Source organism: Pholis gunnellus (assembly GCF_910591455.1).
Source record: "Pholis gunnellus genome assembly, chromosome: 2".
Taxonomy (NCBI): domain Eukaryota; kingdom Metazoa; phylum Chordata; class Actinopteri; order Perciformes; family Pholidae; genus Pholis; species Pholis gunnellus.
Window position 1 is genome coordinate 20,176,546 of NC_136536.1, and position 17,494 is coordinate 20,194,039.

Sequence of the window (17,494 nt, forward strand, 5' to 3'; positions counted from 1 at the left end):
CAAAGTGTGTACCGTTTTCGGACCAAAGATGAACAAACCAAGACCCCCCCCCCCCCCCCCCCCCCCCCCCCCCCCCCCCACACACACACACACACACACACACACACACCCCCAAGACCCTGAAACCACCTTTTTAAAAGTGCTGACAGAGCGAAGATCTTGTACATCTGTTTGTTCAGGGTCCTCGCCTGAGAACGACATAAACACCCCTCCCCCAGCTCCGGATCAAGGTGTGCGCTGTATCTGTTTGTAGCTATTGCCCCGTGTACAACCCTCCACTGAAGGTCTGCTGTCCGCTTTTCAACGGGCAGCTTGTACAGAGACCGCCAGCTGCCTTACGAGGAAACATCTGCACCAAAGAACTCAGTCCACCTCGACGACTCCATCCCTGCCAAAGAGCGCAAGTTCACAACCTTGACGCAGGTGTGGTAGACGACTTTTTTTCATGCATCCTGAAACTTGTCCAGGTGTAGTGTTTTAAAAGTGACTGCCACTCTCCCATGGGGGGGGGGGGGGGGTGAACAGAGAGGGGAAACTGCACTCAAAGCCGTCATGCCACTGGTCACACAGACTTCGGTTTGCGGCAAACTCTCTCTGGGTTATCGACAGAGCTGCAGAAAGATGTTAGTCCAGTAAGGTCCAAGTTCTCTGGTTGCAGGAGGAACAGCTGCTTGTCGTAGCCCAACCGCCCAGCTCTCCTCAGCAGCAGCCGAGCTGTGTCGAGCCAGCTTGGGCCACAGTTGTGAAGCAGCCTTTGAGCTCTCCGGAGTCTAAAGGAGGCAATGTAGGACTGGATGTCAATCAGTCCGTGCCCTCCTTCATCAACAGGCAGGTACAGAGCTGCTGCCCGGACCCAGTGCCAGTCTACGATGGCTCTCTGGACGTCCTCTATTAGGCCTCTCGGTGGCGTCAGAGCAATAAGTTTGTGCCGAAGAGTTGACTCAACTAAATTATTGGCAACCAGAACTCTTCCCCTGTACGACAACTGGAGTAGCAACCATTTCCATTTAGACAACCGAGCACACACTTCCTCCTTCACTTCCTCCCAGTTCTTTGCTTGAAAGCCCTCGTTGCCCCAAAAAACTCCCAGGACTTTCATTCCCTCTTTCCCCCACTCAGGTCCACCAGGCAGACTGGGCGCTGCCCGGGTCCTCCACCGTCCCACCAACAAGGCTTCACTCTTGACCCAGTTCACCCGCGCAGATGAGGCCTTTTCATGCAATGACAAGTTATCCTGCAGACATTGAACGTCCTTCTGACAAAAACACATCATCTGCATATGATGTAATATTTTATTACAACAAACGGAAGTAATAAAAGTACTACTTTATCAGAAACATGATCCCTGTCGGTGTTTTACTGTTATTTATGGATATTACATATGCATTTGTTTGTATCATTATTCCTGCTGCAGATGTTTCAGGTGGAGCTCATTCTAACTCTTTTACACTCTGTTGTTCAGTTTGGATAGTTAGGAAGGGTTTGAAAAATGATAATGTGCAAAGACTAAAGCTGCCAGACAAGTGGAGTGGAGTAAAACGTACAATATTTCCCTCTGAGATGTAGTGGAGTGGAAGTACAAAGTTGATTAAAATGGAAATACTCCAGTAAAGTACCTTGAATTTAAGTACAGTACAAATATACTTGGTTACATTCCACCGTTGATCATAATGTTTACTCTAACCACTCACAGCTTATCAGAACCTTACAATTTACTGCTTTTTATAATAATATAGAGCAGGATCCAGTTCAGTCTATTGGTCCGGCCCTCCACAACAGACCCTGTTTCTCATGTGCCCACCATGGTCCAGAGAGAGATCCAAGTGTTCTGGAGGTGAGAGAGTCTCAACGAACATTACACAAAGAGAGAAAACGTAATGTCTGGTCAAGAATCAAGACGAAGGCTTTACATTCAGTTCAGTTACTGTGTTCCAAACCACTTGGCACGTCTTCCTCTCATAGTAACTGTTAGCAGCATGTTAAGCTGGATGATTTGACGTGATGAAAGCTTGATGCACTCTGTGACATGATGTTCTTCAGTGTACTTGAGTGTAAAAGTCTTTGCAAACCTAGATCTGTATTTTTCATGTACGTTTTTTGAAATCCGTCATCCGATGAAAAACATTTTGCACAGGAACCTTGCACACCGAGTCCGTTGCACTTTATTGTTACACCGACCAATCACATACGTTGTAAATCATCTCACGTGACGCTACTCAGCCAAACGAATATCTGTATTCTGAAACGCATCGTTCGTGAGCCGAGTCAGATTTGCACACAGACACGGGAGACGGAGAGAAGAAAGTCGGATAATTTTACATGACGTGCTCTAAAAAGATACGTGGACCACGAAAACAGAGCTTTTAACAAAGAATGGACAAACTCTTATTTGTTCATTCTTCCTGCTGGCACTACTAAACTTCCACATAACTTTGTGATTCTGTTTAGGCCAGCAGAGAAGGCTTTGCAGGCCCTGACGGCCCGCCACTGCTATATATATATATATATATATATATATACATATAGACTTGATCAGATTTGTCAGTAATTACCTTGTCTCCTTCACACCTCCATAATGATAAAACTGTAGTCAGTCATTCAAATTGTCATGTTTTCAAATGTACATGTGTTGTTGGGCAAAGTGTCTCATAACATAACAGAACAGATCGATTGAACATCGAAAGCCAAACTGGACGGTAAATTAGATAGACTTTGTTATCAGGAAATATTGTAGATTATAATTATGTTCTCGCTGTGATTAATCACACAGCATTTTAAGCATTATCTTTACTTTGTTGTTCTTGGGTAACTACATGCCTGTAGTTGTGGAAACATAAAAAATAATTTAGGACTTTTTAACGACATACTATAGTATAGTATGTTAAGAAAAGCTATACAAAAGTCATATTGTAGCATGTCGAAAAAGTCATGTCAAAAAATGTATAGTGTAGTATGTCGAAACAAGTCATAAAAAAGTAATATTATAGCATATCTTTAAATTCATAGTATTGTATTTCAAAAAAGTCATGAAGACGTCATAGTATAGTATTTTGAAGAAGTCGTTAAAAAGTCATAGTATAGCATGTCGAAAAAGTCATAAAAACATCGTCATAAAATAATGCATACAAATATCATAGTATAGTACATTAAAAAAAGAGTCAGGGTAAAGTGCCGGGGTATTCAATGAGGTTCAACGAGGTCATTGTATAGCATTTCGAAAAAAGTCCAAAAAGTTATAGTATGGCTTGTTTAAAAAGAAATAGCAAAGTTTGTCCAAAAAAGTCCTATCATAGCATGTCAAGAAAGTCATAAAAAGTAATAGTATATCGACAAAACCCGAGTAAAGTATGTTGAAAAAGTCAGTGTAGTGCGTTGAAAAAGTCACAGTATGGCATGTTCAAGTCATAGTTTAGTATGCCGAAAAAAATCAATATATACCATATATAAAAAGTCATAGTATAGCATGTCAAAAAAAGTCATTAAAAAAAGGTGGGGCGTGGAAATGTTGTGAAATTCATAGTAAAGCATTTAAAAAAAAAAAAAAGTAAAGTATGTCAGAAAAAAGTCATAGTATAGTATACGTTACTGCTGCATGTGTTCTCTTGCGTGTGTTGTCCTTTTCCCTCCCTTGCAGCTCTGCAGGTTTGTGCTGAACAAGGTGCACTGGGCACGGGACTGGACTGCTTCAAACTCCTGTGCCAGCAGTCGAAGATCGAGGCCTCTGGTGTTGGGACTGCTCGTCTTGCTGCCTTTCAACCGAGGATTTTGTATTTTCCTGTTGTATGTTTTCATATTAATGAATCGCATTGTTTTGATTGTTTTAAAGGGTGCCTTCTGTGAATGATTTGGGTGAGTTATGGAATCTGTACGCTTGGTCTAGAATAAGCCAATCAGCTGTCAAGAAAAGACATGCAAAACCTCTATGCAACTGTAAATAATCAGTATAAACCCACCTGGAGCTCTTCAGCAGGTTTTAATAGTCAAATGACACCTCTTAATGATTCACTTAGTTTGTGTCTAAGGGTCTGACTTTACTTAAAATGGCTCTGCAGTTTGACAACAACTTCACTCATGCAACACGTATACTGTATGTTTGCATATAAAGAAGTAGTTTTTATCTGATTTTGATCAGACTGTGTTGGATTGTTCGCTCTCACACACCAGTCTTCCACCATTTTCTCTGTTAACTTCAGTTCTGCAGCCATTATTGGATTTTAGCTTGTGATGGGACTGAAATGTGTTTGTGGACTGCTGCCGTTTGTTTGGACAAAAGATATTTTTAGGTCTTTTCTATGACTGTTGTAAACAGCTAACAGTACTTTTCACCATGCTGAACGTTATAAATAAAATGCAGACTGTGTGCTAGCGGGAGTTCATCAGCAGAAACAGAGAATCTTCTGACTGAAACCTGCGACATCACTTTCATTTTAGAGCTAATGGTCGGAATCCTTGCTTGTAAAGCATTTAAATATCTTCCAAGTGATCGTGATTAAATAATACTAAACAATGGCTGTTCTCATCTTTGGTTCTAAAAAGAGAAAAAACATAAAAATGCAGTTAAGTATCCCAAAAGGTTTTTAATAGAGCATTGATTTCCCAAAATGTGGAAATACTTGTTTTGACAAAATATTTGGTGAGCAGGTAAAATATGCAGGTATTACAAGCTTATAAAGGTGTATTTTTCCATTTGATAAAATGTGGCTCTCGACAATAAATAAAATATTCTGGGGGTCAACAGTGAATGATGGCGGCTGGTCTTGAGTCAAATCACCACCAAACCAAATGTGAACTTATCTGTTAAAATGTTGGCCGCATGTCTTTTTAAACTTCACTCTATTTGTTTTAAATAAGATTTAATTCTCAACTTTAACCAATATAACTATTTCTATAGTTCTGTATCCCATAAATAAATTATTTCTCTCTGTATCAAAAAGAGAATTCAAATATAAAGAACAATTGGCTCATTGTGTTGTATGCTGTGAATGTACACACACACACACACACACACACACACACACACACGCACACACACACACACACAGCACAATGAAATTACATCAAAGACAAGCTAAGTACACTGCAGCAAGTCAGGAATTATTTCATCTCCACAAATATACACAGCCTCGCTTTGCCCCTTGTGGGTTGATTGAAATACGCATTTTTAGAACAGCAACATTAAATTAAATTGGATTTGATAATAAAACATACATATGTACACAAAGTGTGCCTTTATAATATACAAGTGTCTTTGTAAAAGATTAAAATGTAAAAAGCTATTGTAGAAAAGATGGCAGTTATCCATTCATTCGTCTTCTGCGTTTCATATAAATATGTCAAATCTCTTTTCTGACAATTTGATTCCTTGGCAGTAGCGTTAAACGAAACAGAGGGGAATTCTTTTACATTTGATCCGGACACACGAGGTCAACACATCCAGGTGGAGGAAGCAGATACCTCGATACACCCCTGAACAGGGATTTAATGCTTACCGACCGCAGCACCGTGGGACCTCAAGGTAACTTCATTCACATCCAGAGCTCCACGACGACACAAAGGCAAACAGCACCGCTCTGTGTGTCACACACTAGTGGTTTGGTAATGAACTACAGTCCAGGACTCTCTTTAGATCTTTAGACCACAGCGTAAATATAAATGCTCGCAGTAGGACCACCTGCTGCTTTAGGACCAAACCGAAATGCATAGTAGCTGACTGTGGGCGCACCGCTGCCCTCTACAGGTAGTTGGAGGCGACAAAACCGTGGCTGTGGGTGACTCGGCTCTGGTGGATCATGGCGCGGTCGTACGCCACCTGGACAGACTTGCGGATGCTGGACTTGCGACCCTCCATTATGCGCAGCTTGTCCGCTGTGTCGTCGACACCCAGGGCTGTCACTTTGTCCCGTGGGAGCCACTGCCTACAGTACCAAAAACACAGAGGACCACTTTCACTGCTTTATACTCACACACAGTATATATCTGTGTGTTTAATGTAAATATATATGTACAACTACAACATATAAAACTACGCTCATTTTATTTAAGTCTAATCATTCTGATCCTCCTTGACTGGACATTTCACCCAGCTGAAATGCATTCTGACCTCATGGTGGATATAAGGTACATTTGAGCGTGTCAGTTTGACCCTCACCATGTCCGCTTGTTGTCGAAGAAGAGCACCAGGTAGAGCCTCTCATTGGTCTCCTCCTGCCTCTGCTCCCCCAGACAGAGGACCTCTTTGGGTGGGACAGGAATGGGCACCCCGTTGTGCAGCATGCCCTCCTCGGGCATCTCTGGGTCGATGATCTGGAACGAACACACAGTCAAGTCTCGCTGGAAATTTAGGTCTGTTTCTAGCACCGCACTCTCACACAGCTGGTCTGCGGTCTTAGGAAACTCTGTATTTATTAGATGGTGCTTCATTAACATCTGTAGAAGGATAAGGGACTACCAGAGCAGGATAGGAGGGATATCCCCGACACTTGGCCCACACCAGATCTAGGGACTCCAGCTCCGTCCTATCCTCAGTCCTTAGGCTGCCGTTGCCTGCAAAACAGCAGCAGACGGCGAAATGATTTTTTCAATAAGAAGAAAACGAACGAGACATACACACATTTCCAATAAGGTTACTGTTGTATTTTGTACTGCAAAATGTCTGATGCTTAAGATACATTTGTGAGCAGAAGAGAGAGAAAAGTGGATAACAATGGTACAACTACTATTTAAATTCATGTGAACTTAGACATTCTTAACAAAACAAACATAAGAAAAAAGCATACCGGTATAATCAGAGTCTCCATTGACTATCTCCAGAAAGGGAACTTGGGAAAGAGCTGGTTTACCGAGGCTTCGTTTGGGTGGCGAGCTACTGAAAGACAATGTCATTGTCAATGTATTGTCAATCATTACCACAACCAAACAACCACTGACAACGGATGCACCATATCTTACATTTCTTTGTGCAGGACTGGACAAGGGCTGTACTCGGAGTCGGACCCACCGTCGTTGTGCTTGTTGAAGCCGTTGGTCAGCCCTGAAAGCAAGTGAGAGAAATCTAAGAACAATCTCAGAAGACCAGGAGGAGCACTAGATAGAAAAATGGCACACCTACAGAGACAAATTGAAGACAAGTACAGCACATTCTAACAATTCCCTATGTGGACACATCCGAATGATGGTCTTCAGTGCCACAGGTAGTCAGTTCTAAGTAGCTCTGGGTAGAGGATCCTAAACTAATGTAAGTAACGACATAAAGCCTCTCACCACTTTCCAGTGTATGATTTGGTGTCTTCTCCAGCTCACTATCTGAGCACATGTACCGACCGGGGGTCCATTGTTCATTGAGGGTGGGGGGTCCGGGGCTTTTCTGTGGGGTCTTAGATGGAGTGGACACAGGTGTTGAGGATGGGGTACTGGCTGTGGAGTTGGGCGCTGTCGGGGCGTTGCTTGAATTGTGGTCCTGCTGCTCCTTTCCGTTCAGCAAAGGATTGTCTCTCTCTCTGAACAGCTTAGCTCCATTTTTTGCCTTTTTGAATAATACAGAGGTCCGTCGTCCAACTCCCCCGGTGGTGGGCCGCGGAGGAGCGCTGAGCTCCGGCAGGCCGTTGGCCACCGCCGGTCCTTCGCTGTGCAAAATGGGGGGCGGCAACACCTGCCGCTCCTGTGGCTTAGTGCAATTCGTGTTCGCTGTGGCGAGGTCTGAGAGGTCACCGTCCATCTTTAGGCGTTTGCAGGGCCAGCTGGGGGACTGGCGCTCCCCTGTGATTGGCCGCAGGGTGGGAGGTTCCAGAGGTGCGTCCCCGCGTCGTGGAGGAGGGGCCGGCCCGGTCGGTTCCAGCGTCGGGGGCGAAGTGGATTTGAGGTCATCTGGAAGAGGAGAAAAATTCAATTCAATTTCACTCCGCGTGCATTTCAAACGAATGTCCATTTAGTATGTAGTGTGATGTGGTGGTGTAGTATTCACACTGGAATATGGCGTCACTTCAGAATGGGTTACAGTTCAACCTGCTCAAAGGGAGTTGAGGTATTCTACAGATATGGAGGACCTTATCTAGACGAGTGAATAAATAACTTTCCTCTCACAACTGTACACCAGCAACATGACAGCATTTTAAGACTCAACTGACACAAATCGCAGGTATTGTGCTGCGCACCTCAATGGTAGCAAGAGACTGTTTGACTGGACTAGCCTGGAGTCAGAAGTGGGATGACATGGCATGACTGTACGTGGCCAATGGAGAGTGGTGAGTCCATGAGAGTGATGTACAGAAGAGGTGCAGACATAGAGTGCACTGGGAGAGAGGAGTTGTGAGGCAGCCATGGCTAACGAGACTCTGTGGGCCCCTACTTACTAGACTGGAGACAGTGGGGTGGTTGGGGTTGGTGCGTGGGGGGGACCCTGGCTCAATTACCTGAGGACAATGTTCCGTTAGCTCATGTTCACAACTGGTCTCATTGAAAATAGAGGCTTTTAAAAGGTTTATGCATTGGCAATTTCATACTTATTGAAACGTCAGCGCTTTTCATCACCCACCTTTGTCCGAAGAAGACAGGCCGTTGTCTGCCTTGGCATCTTTGTCGCCATCCTCCTCCTCCTCCTCCTCATCGTCGTCATCCCCCTCCTCGTCGTCTTCCTTCAGATGTCCATTGCGAAGGCTGAAGCGGTGGTGTTGGCCCTGCCTGTAGCGGATGTTGTTGATCTCGCGACGAAGCAGGCGGATCCGTCGAGTCCGGGCGCCGCTGCATCGCATGGAGGAGACAAAGTCCATCTTCTCCAACAGCTCCTTCAGCTGTTCCTCCACCGTCATATGAAGCCGGTTGTCTGGATCCAGCACACTGTCAACTGGACAAAACAGAAAGGGGTAAGGCTAATGGTGACGCTGACATGCATGTTCCACGAAAGTACAACAAACATGAGTTTAATACTGATATTTGTTAATTGAACAGATTAGCTGAAGAGCAACAGCCCAAGAGTAAACGCACTTGCAAACGAGAAATTAGATCCTGCCTCTGCTCTCAAAAATAGAGAGCAGAACCTAGTGCTGTTGATTTTTTCCACAAAGGCCAGTCAAATGAACAAATGATCATGAACCAACTCACAACTCAATAACTTTGTCATGCATACTGTCCACAGACAGCAACAGAGTTACATCTACATGGTGTTAAACTAGCAACACAATAGTACAGGGGTCACTAATAGGCGGACCGCGGTCCGGATCTGGACACAGACCCCTATTTTGACGGAGCGCTTCAATATTAACCGGTGCAGCTTTTACAGCTTTTACGGTACTCGTTCAGCGGTGCAGGAAACACACCGACCAATTACATGCGTTGTAAATATTCTCACGTGATGGTACTCAGCCAATCAAATATGTGTATTCTGATCAACTTTCCGACTCGGGAGAGAATCACACACACAGAGATGGGCGAGAGACCGAGTGGTCATAAAATGAGTGTTACGTGAGTCAGAGAAGTTATTTCACATGAAGTTCTCTAAACAGAGGAATGTGGATAGCGAGACCAGAGAGACCACAGTCTTTAACCAAGAATAGACAGACTCTTCTCTGTCAACTCTTCCCTTTGTATTAATCTCAAAAACCAGTATCTCTCCTATGTTCAGAGACCGTGGCGATTAATAGAAGCGGCAACGTGAAGCGCCACAAGACAAAAAACTCTTTTGAGCAAACGCAGTCACTCAATATGATCAGAATCCTAACACATTAATTCACTGACCAACAATGATGTTAACAGAGAGGAATAGAGCTGAAACGAGTGGTTTAATAACCACAGATAAAGTCGCTGCTCACTAATTTCTATTTTTACAAGCTGGGAAAAATATAATATTGTGGCTTTTTTGGGTGACATGACTTCACACCCTATAATTTAAAGCTGCAGGGCAATTCAGTTCAGTTTCCTTAAATTAAGTACTTTATTTTAAAATGCACATTTTTAAAAAAGCTTTCTGTTTTTTAATCCATTTCTTATTTTACTTGAAATGATAATGTATTTATTATTAGTGTGTATGTGTATGTGTGTATTATATTTCATCCAGTTCAATTTGAAAACTGACAATAAATATTGTTGAGATATTATTCAGTTGAACTTTCTATATTTGAAATGACAGTCAGTTGTTGACTATATACAGACGTTAATACAACTGTTGGCTACTTCAATACATTGGACTGCAAAGTCAGCGAAACACCTACATTGATAAAAACAAACAAAACCAAAACAAATTCTGAATTCCTTTTAAAAATAGTTCTCAAAAATGATGAAATATATAGTATAAATAAATATATATATGTATATTTTTATTATACTATATTTATCCCGTTAAGGGGGAAATTTGTCTCTGCATTTGACCCATCCCTGTATGCCAGGCTGTGAACTGTTTGGGGTCCAGTATCTTGCTCAGGGATACATTAACACATGACATGTCCCAGCCAAGGATCGAACCATCAACCTTGCAGTTACCAGACAACCCTCTTAACCCAGTTAGCCATACCTCTCCTGCCAATTTGGCAAATGTCATACCTTATTCAAATCCATCAGAAACTGTCAGACTTCACTATACACAGAACAGCCTGACATCTAAACAGAAAGGCAATATGCTAAATAGGGAATGCAACCACCCTGTTTACTGGTGACCACACTATTCTGCTGTCAAGCATTGTCGCTGACGTTCATGCTATTCGCAGGAACAGAACATGAAGAACATTTCTTATTATCATACATATTCTCAGTCGGTTTCAGTGAAAAAAGCATCCACAGCCCATATTTATACACAAACTGTAAACATTTTTGGAGAGGGGGCATTTGGTTCTCATTTAGCACGTAAAGGAAAACTTTACCCACAAAAGGACCAGTCATGTTCTTGAAGAAAACTCTACTTTTTCTTCAATGGTGAACGAATAATCAAAAAACGTAAAAGAGTTCTGATGAATTGAAATAAATGTGGCTGTTTAACAACAGCAAAACTATATCAAAACATCCGTTTACAAACTCTCACATGACTCGAGCAGAATAATCAAAGTCTCATTTATCCAGTAATATTCTCACTACTTCCCAAATGCAGCTTCGCAAAAACTTCACTATTTAAAATGAGCATAAACAGTCTCACACGTGCGCAGAAAAGCTACTCTTCAGTGCGAGTCCGGACGAATCCCAAATGATTTACAAGGCTTTAGCGAAGATGCATGTGATAAATGAGACTTGGATTAAACTGCAAGAGCTGTGAGAGCATTTGTAAATGGATGTTTTGATATAGTTTTGCTGTTGTTTGATGAATGCTTCGATTTTTTTTAAATTCTCTATTCACCGTGGAGGCAGGAAAAACAAAGTTTTCTTCACAAAATCACAGTAACAGGACGAGGAGTAATTGATAAACAAATGGTAATTCCTTTCAAACAAAAAGAGTTGAAATAGTAATCATTTCTATTTAGGTACTCACAATCACAACTCACACTTTAATTCATGTTCAACAACAAAAAATAGCACATATCTATTTCAGTCCCATTGAATCAACTTTGAGTTGCAGTGCATTAATGTATTATCATTGAAATAGAATCCAAACAAAATATTGACAAAAAGTTTCTTAAATTGTACTGGATCATTTACCATGCTTCTAAACCATATAAGAGGGATACACACAGACCCCAATCTAAAGTAAAACAGGTGTTTGTGTGTTCACATTTCCTGTCGAGTACCACAGGGTGACTTACCGTCCTCCCAGGTGCAGCTGTAAAAGTCTCGTTTCTGCGGCGACTCGGAGAGATGCATGCCAGTGTTCAGGTCCAGGCCGGTGTTGGTGGCTTGGCGCTGTGCATGGCGCAGCACGGCTCCCCCCAAGTCTCTAAGGCGCAGCGCTAACCGGTGGAAGACCGTGTCCTTGCTGTTGTAGAGGAGGCAGTTGGACACCATCAGGTTGAAGTCGGTCTCCAGGTCAGCCACGGAGCGGTAGGCATGACTCTCCAGCTTAGCGCGCATCGTGGAGAAGTCCATGGGCTGGCTGATGAACTCCAGGTAGTCTGGCACCTGAGGACAAGAAAACATAACTCTAAAAGTTCATGAGGAGAAGGGACACGTATAGGCAAATAAAATACAAATTAGTAAAAGTGTAAAAAAACTGGTCAGATTATAAATTATATATAGAGGAGGTGCTGTTTTGGTTGCTCTGGTTCCGCAAGTAGAAATCCAATTAATTTCTCCCACAGACACTTTGCCAGCTTTGATGAGCATGAACCTCTTTTAGTTAAATTATCAACACAAAAGATTACAAGCTATAGAAGCAAAGATCTGTTTTTTTGATAAAGAAAGTAAAAAGTATAAGCCTGTGTACATAGAAACTTTGGGGGAAGGTTAACTACGCTTCCCAAGGTGCATTTTGGCAAGAAATATCGCATCACCTCGCTCTAAAATCTGTCATGTGCACCTCTCACAGAAGGCAGGACCTAAAGATTATGCTGTTGGGGAAACATATTTCCAATCTGCAGCTTAAATCAGTTCACTTATAATGTTGGGGTCAACTATGAAGCCCTGTTTTCTTCATAATTGCAATGACGTTGTGTTCTGAATTTTGCTAGACCCCTGATTTGAGTCTCTGATTGGCTTCTTCTCCACAGCAACAACAGCCGAGGCTCATGGGCATTTTAGTATTTAGAGTCGTCTGACAAAACCAGATTTCTCGGAAAATACAGTGAAATAAATAATAACAACATCTACCTATAGGGTCTTTACATTTAATGGGAGATTCCCAAGTTTGACTCAAGTAACACTGAGTGTATCATTTAAATAAATTGGAAAATGGGAAAAAAACACTTCGGGCGCCAACAGGCCCTCCAGCTTAACTCCACAGAACCAGTTTGCATACATCTGGTCTCTGGCAACTGGGGTTGGAACAGTGAGTGTCTCACCTCCTTGATGTTGACTGGCTCTGCAAAGATCTGGGCTGTGTCCTTCTCCTGTAGTTGGTCCAGAGTGGAGCGGAACAGCACCAACATTGGGGTCAACTGCATCTCCAGAGCTTCCTGGTGAACTTTGACCTGCAGTTGTCAGAGGATATGCATGTGATGTCACCATACGTGGAAGTTGCAGCCATAAAGGTTTCAAAGGAAAGTTTTTGCAGACTTCCAAGAGGCTAAAGGGAAGAGAAAAGTGTGACCATTCAAACATCTCAGATCTTCAGACTACATTGGTGAACGCCTTACAAGTTGAAATACCCATAATTTATGTACTTTGGATCCTCAAAAGTTCAGATATGAAATACTGCATTCTGTAGAACTGCAAACATTATAATTGATTAATTGTTAACTATTAAATTAACGACAATGAAAATAATCTCAGTATTCTGTACCCTTCATAATATCAAAAGGGTGAAGGATGAAGTTAAAAGCATGAAAATGAAATACAGTAAGTCGCCACCTTTTTGAGCATGTGAGATTCCTCCCGTGTACATTACCTGTTCTCGTTTGAATTTCTCTCTCTTGCGGATGAGCTCCACCAACAGCCTGGCTTTCTCAAGATCATGCCGCAGCTTCTGCCAATATCTCAGAGCTTCTCTTGCAGCAGAAACCTTCTCATCCACCTCAGGCTACAAAGAAAGAGGTATTGTATTAACACTTTAGCAGATGTATCTAAAGGGAATCAATTGTTTGGGAGGACAATGACTAAATAACGTCACAAAAATAGTCAGAGAGAGCCAAGACCGTAGAAAGGTTTCCTACCATGATCTGTTCAGTAATCCTTTGGGTTTGGATGCTAGAGATCAGACGCCGGACCAGCGGCACACCGCTCCTTGACTGCCGCTTCAGTAACCAGTAATTATGCAGCCTATGCATGAACGGTTTTTTTCTCTGAAAGAGGATTCCTTTACAGATGATATTCAGCCTGTACAACAGAGATAGATGCAAGTTGGTCTCAGTGTCAACATAATTAACATCGGTCCAGACATTTCCACGAGCAAACTGTCACTTGCAACTGTACACTTACTTAAATTGGTCAAAAATCGTTTGGTTCAACAACAGATGCGCAGCATTTTATCATATTCAAAACAAAAGAAAATCTAACCTGCTTGTGGGTATCTGAGCCACTATTACTTGTGGTGAAGCCGTGTGTTGTTCTGTTGACTCTGAGCCCCTCTTCCCTTTCTTTTTACCCAGCTTGGCACCATTTTCAGACTTCCTGCCTTTTTTTGGTGTTATAGGGACCTCTGTGTAGGCACTCCGTCCTCTGCTGGCCCTCCCTCTGCTGCCCACCACTCTCCCTTCACTCTCCTCATCTGAGACGGCCTCTTGTCCTGGTGGTGAATGGGCCTCACAGAATGCTGTCTTTTTCACAGAGAATGTAGTCCCATTAACGTTTGTCTCTCGCACAGGATCAATCTTCATAAACAGGCCGGCACGCTGAGCACATGTGACGTGAAAAGCAGTGTAACAGTTGGCCTTGTGGCACTGAATTGATGCGCCACGGCCCTTCTGCTTGCACAGGTAGCAAGTCAGTTTCCAGCGTGCCGGGGGGATGTTACTGACCCCTTCAACTGGTTCCAGAAACACTGTGTTGGCAAAGCAGACCTCAGGGATCCAGATGGCACACACGACATGTGCCCAGCGGCCGTCACTCGTTTGTTTGAAAGCGCCTCCACGGTTTGGACATAGAACACAGTCAACAGGTTTCTGAGGGGACTGAAGGCAGCAGCGGCACAGCCATTGGCCCTCAGGGATGTATGGTACACCATAACACTCCTGGTGGACGGCCAGGTTGCAGGAGTCGCAGAAAAGGATGACATTGCTGTTGAGGCACTCATCATCCAGGCACACGCAGCAGAAGGCATCGTCGTCAATAGCACTCTGAGAGGGTGCCCGGCTGCGGGCTTCCCGGTACGCCTCCTCCTCCAGTCGGTCTACCAGCAGCTCAAAGTTGTCTGGTGTGACAGCTGAGTAACCCTCTGATGTCCGGCCAGCATTGACCATCTCCAGCCAGGCAGTGTCCTCATCGTCCATGTCATATTCTGCCTCAGCTTCCTGCTCCTCAGCTAACCGCTCAATGTAACGGTAATATGCCGCGGGCAGAGGAGGTGCTTCGACTGGCGTGAAGGTCTCTAACACATGAAACTTGGGTTCAGGGAGGGTCATGTGCTGATGGTGTGATTCGTTAAACTTTTCAGGGGATGGGGGATGAGAATTGGCGCAGCGGTTCTTGGAAGGTGGTGGCGACTTTACAGGAGGGCATTTGGATTCTTTCCTGCGGCCCCGGGGCGTGATGGGTTTGCGGACTGTTTGGGCACTGCTGGCGGGAGGTGATGACTGCTCACTGTTCTCCTTGTTGCTGTTACACTCAATAATGTCCTGAGCCATCATCTCATCTTCAGTAATAACCTCTAAGGGTTCCAGAATAGAAATGCGATGAAGCCTACCATCCAGTTCCACCTCTACCACCTTCTGGGCCTGGGAGTAAGAAAGGGTTTCTCTGGTTGGAGATGCTTTGAGACTGTAAGGGGATGGGGATCGCTGCCGGGCGCCGCCACGCCCGCCAACTGTCCCACGCCCGCCAACTGTCCCATTGGACTTCCTGACATCAGTTCCATCTCCTGCGGCCACCTGGCCTTTTCGACGTGGCTTCCTCATAAGCCACCAGTCACACTTTACCTCCTGTTGGTATAATAGGAAATAAAATATGAGAAAATGGTGTTGTAGACTGTAAATAATAATAAATATACAAATTTGGTGGTGCTACATTGAAATGTTATGCCATAATTCCACTCTTGCTATAGTATTTTGTTGTTATTGTTTGCTTCTGTTATCTTGATTGTGTATTAATCTCCTATTCTTATCTAGCTAGATGTATTGGACAAGCCTCACTTCTTCTTGTGATCATTATAGATTTACAGGACTAAGCTAAATCTAATGCTTTTGCTGTAACAATGCAATGAAACTAAGGTCTGAATAGGCTTAAAATGCACAGTCACAGCATCCCTATCTGTGCGTTGCATTTAAATGCAGTGTTATTTGGCAGGACTCTGGTAACTATCACCTGCAGTGTTAACATTCCTTCACACACCTCAACTCACAAAACTATAATTTACTCAGTGTAATTAGGTAAATGCGTACACCAAAGTATTGACAGCTAACTGACACAAAATGAGGGTCACTCTTCACTGTCAATAGACACACGGCCAGAAAAGAAAAATGATTCTCGACTTTATCTCACTGTTGGAAACTACTATCAGTGCTAGCCTCAAACACAGCCGAATGACGACACAAAGGGCACATCCAATCGGCGTTCAGGAAGGCTTGACTGATCCACCAGAGAGCCAATCAGCTTTAAGGATACCAGATCAGAGTCATTATTTCGGGAGTAAAATGTCAGCCATATTTACAGTTTTAAACACAACTAAAAGCTCTTCTTCGGATACAATTTAAATTACAGTTCTGTAAATGAATGCTGTAGCGGTGCTTTATCTCCCATTATTGTCAAACGGCATGCGAAAGGCACAGCTTTGCAACAGTGCTCGTATCTTGACATAAAAGTACAGAGAGAAGTAGCATTAGTTAACATTACAGATGTCACGAGCTAACCTGCTAACTTTAAAAGATAGGCAGAACTAACTTTAGCTGCCTTGTTGTATTTTAACATTGACAAGGAGCAGAACATGTTGCTATCTTCAAAATAAATAAAGAGTTGTGAGCCACTCCATAATAAAGAAATAGTACGCAGCAAACTTAAGGCATCTTACCTATTATGGCAACTGACTGACACAGGTAGCTCGACAGTCGGCGGTCTGAAGCCGCTTCTACAGTAATGGTTGCCTAGCCAGCCGCCTCACTTGCTGTACTCTCGAGGCTAACTGCTACCAGCAAGCTACAGTTTTCTGGCACAGCCGGTATATTTCGCTATTTTATACCGCTTCCGTTTCTTCACAACAAGGCGGTTGGAGGGCAAGCAGTAACACCCAAAGGTTTACTTAGAACACGGGTGATATATTTGCATTAATAATATGAGAAACATCTCATTATCGACTAAATGTTGTGAGAAGGAGAAATACTAGCATCCTTCGGCTAGCTGTTTGGAGTCCTGGGTATGTGCTAAATCGATACTAGCCCGAGTAAAAACATAGAACTTCCGGATACATGTTTCAAAATAAACTCCTTATTGGGGCACACAGTGTTTCAATGTGCCACAATTAATAGGACTCGGAATTAAATCGTATGTTCCCCCTCTATCACCATTTCCTGTTGTAACACATTTTCTTGAGATGTTTGATCCATTCCAACCATAGGGCATATCATTGTCAGTGTTCGTTTATTTTCTCCTGGGGTATTCTCCAAGAACTTACTTAAAATAATGGATTGCTTTTGAAGCTTGACTTTCAGTTTTTATTAATCATATAGCTGTGCAAAATTAGTTGTCATTCTACTCATATTTATATCATTAAATATTATTTTATTTTGACGACGAATTTGCTCACTTCCGCTTTCATGGTAGCCTGTGAGCTAACGTTACC

The 17,494-nt window shown here is 43.1% G+C and overlaps 1 protein-coding gene across 2 annotated transcripts; it reads right to left on the reverse strand.

Annotated features, from left to right (window-relative positions):
* Window positions 1-4,571: 4,571 nt before the first annotated feature.
* On the reverse strand, window positions 4,572-17,032 carry brpf3b (bromodomain and PHD finger containing, 3b). 2 transcript variants are annotated; one of them, XM_079173191.1, is made up of 13 exons: window positions 16,727-17,032; window positions 14,062-15,641; window positions 13,719-13,881; window positions 13,454-13,585; window positions 12,909-13,037; window positions 11,718-12,030; window positions 8,531-8,839; window positions 7,261-7,863; window positions 6,949-7,030; window positions 6,777-6,862; window positions 6,449-6,543; window positions 6,149-6,303; window positions 4,572-5,915 (listed from the first exon to the last, which is right to left on the reverse strand). In XM_079173191.1, the coding sequence occupies exons 2-13, from the start codon at window positions 15,615-15,617 to the stop codon at window positions 5,732-5,734; spliced, it is 3,807 nt and encodes a 1,268-aa protein (XP_079029317.1). In that variant the 5' UTR covers window positions 15,618-15,641; window positions 16,727-17,032; the 3' UTR covers window positions 4,572-5,731. The 2 variants fall into 2 exon arrangements, with proteins under 2 accessions (XP_079029317.1, XP_079029316.1); XM_079173190.1 differs by having other exon boundaries at window positions 6,777-6,865.
* Between the last annotated feature and the right edge of the window lie 462 nt (window positions 17,033-17,494).